Raw genomic sequence first — 10,908 nt, 5'->3', positions numbered from 1 at the left:
GCCAGGTGACAGTAGGTTTTAGAAGTGAATTCAGCCACCGATTGTGCCAAAGACGTTGAATAAGAAAATACTTTGCTTAAGAAGGTATCTTAATATGCAATGGGGTACGGAGGGATGCAGCGCTGATGAAAGTACTAGTGACCTGAGGGAGGATGTTCTGCATGAACCTCAATCATGTTCTGGTTTTGTTGTTTCATAAGCATCTGGTAGATGAGGTAGCTCAGTTGTGAGATGGTTAGGCACACCTGTCCATTACTCAATTGAATCTTTTTCCTTTCCCGTACACAAGATTATACAAATAATAGTATTTATTTTTGTAAAATTTATAAAAACCAATGAAAAATGTGTGAACACTATCAAACTTCTGTTCCATCATGTAGCTTGTTGTGAACTTTCACCTCTAAGTTTATTTTCTTGACAGTGACGCCTTTAGCTTTGCAAATATCATGTTCGCGTAACAGGTTGATATTCTTGACTGTGCAGTGCTGCCTGTTACAATTCTTCTCAGAATGGTCTATATTTTTTTTTAAAACGCCCAACTTGGTATTTAGAGGATATTCCTCCAAATCATCTGTGACAGGTTTCTTCTTGGGTTTCCTACATTTACTGGTTACAAAGCAAACGGTTAAAACCACCACTAGCAACAACATTATTGCAGCAAAAACATTTCCAACGGAAGCACCGGTCTGTGTCGATGAGACTGCGGAAGACTGGAACTCGAGGCTTAGTGATTTCATGTTCGTGCCATTCTTGACTGGATCTCCCTCGTTGTCATAAATCAAGGAGTCATCCAGAGTGAGTCGGCCATTCTTGTCCACTAAATCTCTTCTGCTGCGTTTAAGATGATGGGTAAGGGACCTCTGCACTCGAGGTCCTGCAATGGACTCCGGTCCAATTATGTAAATCACTTGAAGGTACCACTGGTGTCCAGCCTCCACCTAGAGAACGACCACAAAAAGACAGATCAATTGCAGTGTTTCTGCATTCGTTACACACCCTCTGAAAAGAACAATGTGCTCGTGTTCCAGTCAGCATCACACTGAATGTGGATTTTCCTTCATCCAGTCTGACCCCCAATAAAGCACATTTATAGCAAAACTATTTAACAAACCAAACATATGGAACGTTGGTTTCTAGGATGGTGCAATATGTTTCATTCTGAGTTGAAGGGAGCGTGAGAAAGGGACCTTTAATGCAGAGGCCATCCCCAAAGGGGGCCTCATAGGCCGGCGCCATAACAGCCACTGTGGCCCCGGAAGAATCCAATTTAGGCCGCTATGAAGGGTCAGAAGCAAAGGGGGACTACCCCCTTGCACCCAAAAGCGCGCCAGAGAGGCGCAGAGTCACCAGGCCAATGGGGGTGGGGGGCAGGTGATTTGTGAACCCCCCAATGGGGGGAAGCCACCTTTGGGGTGAGAAGCTTACGGTGGGTTATAAGGCGCCGCTCCCCACAGTGCATCATATTATTACCATTGTGGAACTGGGGGAGCAGCGCAGCTGTGATTTTCAAGACCCGCCCACACCTAAGGAACAACAGTGTTGCAGTGCTGGATAGAGGGCAAGGCGGATAAGAAGGGGAACAATGGTTGGTTATGGAGTTACACAGGTAGGGCGGTGTGTAGAGGAGGGCCTCTCACTTCGGGATACCTTACAGCAGGGTGAGTAGGCCTGACAACAGGGGGTAGCAAACGGAGGCGGCTTCCGTCGGCCAGACCCCACTAGACGGAAGGGCACAGAAGGGACTAACAAGGTAGCGAGCTCAGGCCTAACTCTGGGGAGAGGCTACCCCCCCACACGCAAGGGGCGTGGAAACCAACAAAACAATTTTATGACCCCAAAAGTGGCAAGAAATTAGATATGCCTGCAAAAGAGCAGAACAACAAACCGTCAGGGTGGTTTACGAACTTATGATTAGCAAATGATTTATGATAAACAATGTATGACAGATCCCAATGGTGAATTATGGCCAGGGTCATAAAATTATGGCCAGGGTATTGTAAGAAAAGAGATGATTATTCATATAATGGTAATAAAACTGCGGCCAACGTCGACCACAATAAACTACAACACGTGTTGGCTGTTTATTAGATGTACATAGGTAAAAAGGCTGCATGCCATTCTTGAGTGGGAACAGTGCGGGGGTTATGGACTAAAATGCAATCCTGTGTGTCATTAGGCATCGCTCCACTGGCTCACCATGGTCTCAAGGCATCCTATGAACAAGGGCATTTTTTGAGAGATAAGTTCAGTCCTTGGAGAGAATATGGATTGATTCAATCTCCTATGGTCCTGCACACCACAGCATATGCCTCCAATCACGGAGGAGCCTACCTTTAGGTATGATAATCAAGGTTTTGAGCCTAATGGCCCATTTGGTGTGTATTTTCTAATTATTTGATGGCTAAGGCATGAAGCAGTCTATGCCATGTTGATGGAAAATGGATGATTTTGATATTTTAAGTTCTAGATTATCCTAGACCTGTGGCTAATACAGGATTATAAAGGTGTCCGTGTAAGAATCACCATTATTATGCCTAGGACAGGGTTCAGTTATTAAGCACAAAGTTTGAAACGAAAAGCAGCCTTCAAAGCTTCCCACCGAAGTACAAACAGCAGAAATAAATGGTAAGCACTTGGCAAAGAGGAGGTAGAACTGGAATTCTCTCTACTGTAAGAATAAAATCAGAACTCGCAGGAAGTACAAAAGGCGTGCATGAATGTCACAAACATCCTAAAGAAACCTGCCAGCACAAAAACACAGCCCAACCATACACTATTACCATATGATATTGTTAAACTGCAAGCTATACAAATGTAAATTAACAATACCAATAGTACGAGAGAGAAACAAAACTAGTTACTTATCTTTTATAATAGTTTTGCAGCTTGAAGCTCTTTCAAATTCACGCCTTGGGCATAAGTCCAAAATCTAGTGGTTGGTTTCGGAAGTGCTGAATAACAAAACCTTTCCCTACTCTGGGTGGGCGTCGACATGGGGTGGAGTTTGGATATGACATCAATCGTAAACCCAGGTCATTCCATTACGTGACCAACGTTTTAGATTTTTTCTCACACTACCCTTCTTGACTGGGGAGGTAGAAGGGGCGCATGCAAATCAAGAAGAGCTTCAAGTTGCAAAAATAAATATTAGAGGTAACTTTTCTTCCGTAGCACGAAATCTCTTCTAGATTCGCATTCTGTTCGTAGATTACACAGTGGTGTTACCTCCTCGGTGGTGGTGGTTTGGAGAGGGAGTGGATGAGAACAAGTGCTTTGATATTGACTGCACTAGACCCACCTCCTTGGGTGCCTCAACTACACAACAGTGCCCTGTGAATGTGTGTTCTGAAGCCCAAGAAGCTGTCTTCTGAAAGTCCTATAGTACACATTGGCCATGATTGCTAGTGTGGCTCCAGTTTTTATAGTGGAGTGAGCCTAACACTTCACTTCAAATATTTTATTAGCCGATAGTAGTGTTCAATGGTTTACACTGTCTTTCTCAAAATTGTATTTTTCGTCACTGCCCTGCCTAGTACCTGTGCTGAATGTTTGATGAAAATCTGTTTTTTTCCGATGCTTTCTGTTTCATGCATGTAGTATATCACTATCCTTCTTACATCTAAGTTGCATAGTGCTTTCTTTGCTAGAAGGGTTGTGGACGAATGCTGGATGGATTATGGCCTTGTTGGAACGGGGACTTGGGTTGGAATTTAGGATGTTTCCTTACGGCAACCACATCCTTGCATAAGGATTAGGCATAGTTCTCGTATTGTAAGAGCCTGCAACTTGCTTACAGGCCTCAGTGATGCGGCTGCTACTAGGAAAGCAGTCCTTAACCTACTGAGTGTGGGCTTCGGCCACTACCGGACAACGGCACGACCGCCCTAGTGCTGCTGTTGGCCAATGCTAGGAAGGGTCTAAAAGGAAACTCCTGTGCTTGGCACTGGATGTTTAATTCTTCAAATACTCAGGGTGGTAGGGAAGCCCTTCAGCTTTGTGGGGGGGAGCATTTTCCCGTTAAAAAGATTGCGCCCCTCTGACGCAATCTTGCTCCAGAGAAAACATGTAATATGCAATATTGTGTGGGGGATCAGCACTTCTGACATGTGGGCGCCCTGAGGGGCAAACAAACATACGCACACCCCCAAAATGAAAATTACCTTGTGTAATGTAATTGGTGCTTATGTAAAGTGCACCAATACCTTCAGGTCGAATTAATACAATGTACATTTGCAAAAAAAAGAAGCAATAGTGTATAGGGGTCGACCCTTCTAATATACGAACTGACTGCCCTCAGGACATATTTATTTTATGAGCATATATGGTTTCCTCAGAGTAAAACAAAATGGCGGGCACACTTTTTGTGGGGCTGGGAGATTGGGAGGGGGTACAACAGTTGCGAGGCATGGGCCAACCATCCGGCCGTATCATTTTTTATTTTTTAGGAAAATATATACTGTCCCCTTCTGAGGATTCCAACTGACCCTATTTAGGTCTTGTCCTATTCCATTCCGCAAGGAATGAATAGGACGAGACTATTAGGGCTAAATTAAGAGCTAAACTAAGCTCTGAAAAATGCAGATTTCCAGAAGTGCATGTGGTCTCGTGAACGCGCTTCTATCCACCTGCCTAGCATCACCACATGAAAGCCACACACACTTCAAAGGCTCCGCTCCCCGCCCCCACTTTGCACTCTCCGACTTCCCCTCCCACCTCCCACGGCCGCTCTTCCCATTCACGCGCTCGTTACCATTTGCTCCCGAGCCGCATTTGTCCTCCCCCCTAATCACAGCAATGCCAAGAGCTTGTTTTGTTTGCCAGCCGAGCACTTTCCTTCTCGCCTTTCCTGCTTTCTTCTCACCCTCAAGCCGCCATTACCCCATGGCCTACGGCTCAGTCTGTTTCTGCTGCACCGGAGTTCTCTTGAAGTCATGTAATGTTTCTGAACCCAAGGAAACTGGATAATTATACCACTGTGTGAAGCACGCCAATGTAACTTGGGTGGTGGTAGGTCGCTAGTCATGGCCTCAATTCGGTCTTCCTGTCTGCTTTTTTGTGTCCTTATTTTCATGCAAAGTGGATTTATCTACGTCCAAATTATCCTGTATGCATATATTGCAATGCAAGTTTGTCAGTGGGGAAAAGAGGCCTTCATTTTATGTCTGGTGTGTGTATACTTATTTTGTTTCCGCTTCTTAATTTTGTGAACGTATGTTTCATTGGTGCCTTTATTAATTTAATTTGTGTGGGAAAAACTATTTTAACTGATGAAATGCGTTGCTATTTATTAAAAGTAGCCCCTCAGTTACCAAAAGCTATTTATTAAAGTATGTACCTGCTTTGTTTGTGGGGGTAGGTCATAAAACAACCGAATGAGAGATTACTGATTAGATGCAGCAGGAAGCTTGGAGAGGTGTAAAAGACACAACATGTGTACAGTCGAGGATATCTCAATGCGTATGTTCTTTGTAGCTTTTTCTCAGTTATCAATTGAAATTGCTGCTGCATTATTCTGCTCGTTGCCTTCCAAATTCATTTGTGTGTGCTGTTTTTGCGCATGTAAATGGAAGCTGTGCAAGTAGCAATGATGGCCTTGTTAAAGTATGCCCGGATAATGGAAGTGTGCAATGTGCCATGCTCTTTACAAGAAACAGAAGCTAAACAGGTTGTCTTTTTCAATCCACTTTCTAATGTTTACATGTAGCTCCATCGAAAGCTGGAGGAGCTCAGAGATCACCTAGAAGGCAGTGTGAAAGGATACTCTCTCCGAGTAAATGTACGAATTCACTCGGTGATTTTCGATTTTTCTTCAAACCTGCAGACTGACAGCATCAAATCTGACTGATTTGTTCTTTCAACATCATTTCTGTCTCCACTCCTACCCTCTTTTCTCTTCCTCATAGTTGATCTCTCCTTTTCCTTCTCTTCCTCCCTCAGAATCTCTTAATTCACACCTGCCTCCCATCTTTCCAACCTCTCAGTACCTCACACATTCAACTCGTCTCCTCTTTTTACTTTCCCTTCTGTGTGTTCCCTGCTCCCTTCCTTCGCTACTCCTGCCCTCCACCACTAACTTCCACCACATGTCCTCTCTCCAGGTACTTCCCCCTCTTCTTTTTCCCCCTCTGCTCCCGAACTAACCACCTTCTATCTTGTTATGTCTTTCTTCTCCTTTATCTTGTTCTTAGCTCTCCTCTCTCCCCTTCCACTCATCTCTGCTTTTCTCTCGTTTCTGTCCTACTTCTCTCATTTTCTACCAATCTCTCTACCCCTCTTTCTTACATCTTTTCCAACCTGACGCTCCATCTCCATTTTTACTTTTGTCTTGTTTGTTTTGTCTCTTCGCTATATCTAGTATTTTCTCATTCTTACATGCATGATTTTCTTGAAGATGTAGGCACCTTATTAAAAAGTAAGCCTTCCTTAATTAATATTTTCTATTGAAACCTTTGGTCTCCGATTGAAAATGGTGGGTTTCCACTGGTTATGGGCCTAGATCAGATGCAAAAAAATCCCTTTTCAAAATCAAAAATGAAACTGTATCTAATTCTTGACAAGTTAGATTGACAGCAGGACAAGAGGCTTAGGAGCAACAGTTTGACTGCCCATGTTAAAGTGCCAAATTCATAGTACTGCTCCCCAGGTGGAGCAGTAACAGGAATAGTTACTAGATTTAAGAAACGCATATGCTGACAAAACACGGACATAAATTAGAGTAGGCTTTGCTCCTTTCTTTTGAGTAGGCATGCCAATTGACAGGCTATTCTTGCCTGCCTTAATTAGTCATTTAAATTTTTTTTTGAATGTTTCAGCTTGCCATTCAAGGCAGTACAAGTTGAAGTAAGGCAGTGTGTTTCTGTGTGTGAGAAATCAAGCTTCAAATTTACCAGTCGTGCCCATTGCTTTGCCATTTTCCCCCCATGATACTAGGAGAAAGCAGCAGAATAAAGGTTTAATAAGACTAGGTGCACCCTTTGACTCAAGACTAAGACCCAATACCCTTTTCTGGCGAGAGCGGGTTAGGTTTCAGCATGCTGCAAATCTGTGATGTCCCTGAATCACATGAGGTGAAAAGGCCAAAGTAATAAAAATGTAAAGCCCAGAAATACTGTTATGCGACTCTTGCTTGAAAAATTCTGTTCCACTTCTGTGCACGAGAAGGCTGTTCTAGGACAGAAGACAGGGATGGGGTGAATATACAATTCATGCAATAAAAGATTTCTGGCCACAGAATTGCCTTTGCCTCGACTCGGTGGCTTTGGTGGCTGTTTCTTACCTAGAATAGATCATGGCGCAAAAGTGAAGTTTGCCCATCCTCTGCCTCTGGGCCCAGGAAAGCACAAACATATTAATTTGTTGCTGCATCATGTTCTTAGTCATCGGCTTCTAAAGCCATCTCACATTTGCAGATTAACCCAGAAAGAATGCCCATCGATCCCATGGAAGAGGGAGTATTTAAGAGACCATGTGTTTTCTAATGTATAGTGCTAGGAGGTTCGGGCAGCACTGCTTCACAAACCGGTCTGTTTTGAAAACGAAGTCAATTACATCTTTGGCTAAGTTGGTACGCGCTCTCATTGAGTAATACAATCCACAATATGCTGACTCCACACCAGGCGCGCAACACCCATTGGACTCACAGGGCTTCAGCCCCCCGCCCCCCCTCCCCCTCGTGTGTGGCAGCCCGGGATGAGACAGATCCCGGGCACACACACAGCCACGCGCGACACCCATTGGACTCACCGGGCTTCAGCCCCCCGCCCCCCCTCCCCCTCGTGTGTGGCAGCCCGGGATGAGACAGATCCCGGGCACACACACAGCCACACCCGAACGTTTCACAGGTCTTTAAAAGACCATTTGAATGTTAATTAGGCCTTGCTGTTGTTTCACCCCTTGTTGGAGGCCCTGCAGCTCCACTCTGCCTTAAAGGTTCAGCCCCCCCCCCCCGAAATTTGGCTCTAGTTGCGCCTCTGCTCCACACACATTATGTAAAACTGCTAACAATAGGGTGCTTCGGGGATTATTATAGCCTAGTGTGAATCACAGCAGGAATCTGCTGCCTGCTGCAGATCCCAGTTCACCAGTCACTAGTGATGCCTCCTGGATTTAGCCTTGAACTCCGGGCGGTTTTCAGATGCGGTTTAAAGCTCAGGTGATTCCATTTGTCTCTTGGGACTGGTTGTTAGTATCCAATGGTACATATCAGTTTCATTTACTATTTCTTTTTCATCGATAGCACTTAGTTTTTTTTTTTTTTTTTTTTACAGTCGAGCCCATATAGACCAGTACCTCGGAACACACTCCTCTCACTTGAATCCAGTAGAAACCATTTACAACTGGCCAGCTGGTAATTGCATAAGGCTTTCGGTGGTGTTTTTTGTGTTAATAACTCCGCATTGCTGTCTGGTGGTTTAAGTGCGAGCAGCATCCCCAGAGTTCAGCACGTTAAGCGAAGCCATTACATTTAGTATTAGAGGCAGGATTCTACTGATCACAGTGACTAGTTATCACTGGCTTGAGTGTGCAGTACTATGAGGGCACACACCCTGGTAGCCGGAGTCCCCTCAGTGTACAGTTCCATATCGAGGCACTTTCAGAGCACCCGATCACGTGGGTACTCCCCCATAGACTGTACACATTGAGAGCACAGTGCCGTGCAGGCGCGCACTGTCAGAATAGGCGCTTTTTGGTGACAGCCTCCAGAGCCTGGCCTGTCCCCAAGGCTGGGGGGGCTGCCCTCCCTCCTCGTGGGGGGAGGGGGGTGGAGGCGTGCTGACAGCTCATCCCTCATTGAGGAATATTAATGCCCTCCCAGCGCCGCGAGGGCACGCTCTCAGCACATTAATAATACCACAGTGACGCCTCTGTGGCGTGGGGTAGCTCTGTCCTCCATCTTTGGCCCAGCCTCCATGCCCAAGCTCCTAGTCCTGAAGCGGGTGATGGAGCGAGATTTGGAAATATATTTATTTCAACTCGTGAAGTTAAACTTCCATAATAAAATAATTATACTAATGTGAATGGAGTGAATATTATCAACCAATCTAGATAAAAATGCAGTTCATGACATGTGGGAACTAATATATGTGCTCATATATGTGCTTTTTGTTGCAAATGCATGTTTGTAAAAAAATAATAAACTCATTTTGTCTATCGTCTTTGTCAGAATTAAATGCGGCTGTTTTATTAATGGCATGAGCTTATTTCTGTGTGCACATGTTTTGTCTTTTCGTCTTTATGTTGCACAAATCTGTTTGTTGCTTCATTTGCTTCTGCTAGATAACATAGATTAATGGGTTAATAATTAGCAAAGGTGGGTGGGTAACAGAACGAACTTTATTTCTCACATTAATCGATGTTTTGCGTTTGTTTATATATTACGAGTGGGCCTAAAGAAAATGGCTGCCAGTGCTGCAGCTTTCGAGACTTGACCAGAGTGAAACCTTCACACATGCGCAGAGTATTTTGCTTAGCTGACAACGTTTAATGCAGAAGCAATCCTGGTCGAGTTGAATGTGTTCTTGGTGACATTTCCAAGGACAGGATGTTGAATGGCCTGCCAAGATTAGGAAGTAAAAGTTTCTCCCCGGGGAAAGTATCGTTTTGAGGAAGCAAAAAGGATGGTGAAACTAAGAACAATAAGGGCTATGATGAGGCCCCGGTCTTGGTCAGGAGTGCGTAACCTGACAGTGGACCGACATGGCTCAGCCAATGAAAAGTTTGGGTTGACAGAAAAAATGTCCGATAAAGATACTTTAGTTAGTCAGAAAAGGTATAAAAACTGTCCCCAAGGGAGGGAGGGGGCTCTTGCTGCTCATCTTCTCCTGATTCCAGTTAGGCGTGATGTGCTGACGGACTCTTTGGAGCACGTAAGGATCAATAGGGCTAAATGACTGTTACCTTTATTCTCTTAGGCGAAGTGAGTTTTAGACAGGGAAAATAGGGCTTAGGTGATGGAAAACTGTTTATTCTTCATTTAACATGCTATTTGATTTTGCTTGGAACTGTCAGTCTGATTTGCTATTCCTCTAATAAAATGCACTTTCACTGAATAAATAGTTAATAAATAAGATTTTTGAAAAGACAAGCTGGACTTGTTATTTCATGGTCGTTATCATCAGCAGATCCATTTGCCTAAGTGACTTAATTAAATACAAAGCTTTACAAAAGCCATGGTGAAATCATTATACTGCAGTTGTATATAAATGTGTATATAATTTGTGAATAGGTTTTATTAATTAGGTCACATGATTCAGTTGCTCAAAATATGTCACGTTAGTTTATGGGCCTTGTGAGTGTTTTATAATTAATGGTGAGTATTGTGGAGTTGGGTAGTGTTGCTATGACATATTTTCTATAGGGGCGCTGGATCACGGGCTCCCCCGATCCTACACCTGGGGGCTCGTCTCCGCCTCGATGGGGTGACAACTTTACTCTGGAGTTGGGCACCAGTGGAACCTGTCGGATGTGCTGGCGCTCCCCCTTGGGGTCAGACAGGGCCTTTCTTTCCCTGTTCATCGCATTGGCAGGCCACCTTTTTCCTGTTACTCATTACCCCTGTATTCCGAATTGGAAAACTCGAAATCCTAATTTTTATCCTGGGCAAATCTGTCACCAGGTATTATGGGAAAAACATATGTCTTTGTGAAATGTGTACTCATCTTGTAATGCTGATGAGGGGGAAAATGCGGTTTCCTCCTACAACTGCGTTAGCAGTTGGTTTAAAGGAAAACAATATCTTGTGAATGAACGAGGAGTGTCTGGGGTAAGATTCACGAATCTGGGCGCACAGAGGGCGGGGAGTGTGCTGTAGCTGCGGCAGTTGTTGCAGGTTTATTTACTTATTTATTTTATGCGTTTTTATACAGCGCAGACTTTACCCGAAGGTGTCCGAGCGCTTCACAATAGAAA

The 10,908-nt window shown here is 44.2% G+C and overlaps 1 protein-coding gene across 1 annotated transcript in view; it reads right to left on the bottom strand.

Annotated features, from left to right (window-relative positions):
- Nucleotides 1–210: 210 nt before the first annotated feature.
- FRAS1 (Fraser extracellular matrix complex subunit 1) overlaps nt 211–10,908 on the bottom strand; it is a 1,313,599-nt gene continuing 1,302,901 nt past the window's right edge. The window contains exon 27 of the mRNA XM_078676362.1: nt 211–938. Coding sequence (XP_078532488.1) covers nt 357–938 — 582 coding nt within the window. The 3' untranslated portion in view covers nt 211–356. The remainder of the gene's footprint in view (nt 939–10,908) is intronic.

Source organism: Lissotriton helveticus, chromosome 2_1 (genome assembly GCF_964261635.1).
Source record: "Lissotriton helveticus chromosome 2_1, aLisHel1.1, whole genome shotgun sequence".
Classification (NCBI taxonomy): Eukaryota; Metazoa; Chordata; class Amphibia; order Caudata; family Salamandridae; genus Lissotriton; species Lissotriton helveticus.
The sequence above is the reverse complement of the archived record's forward strand: the minus strand, read 5'-3'. Positions and strand labels throughout refer to the sequence as shown.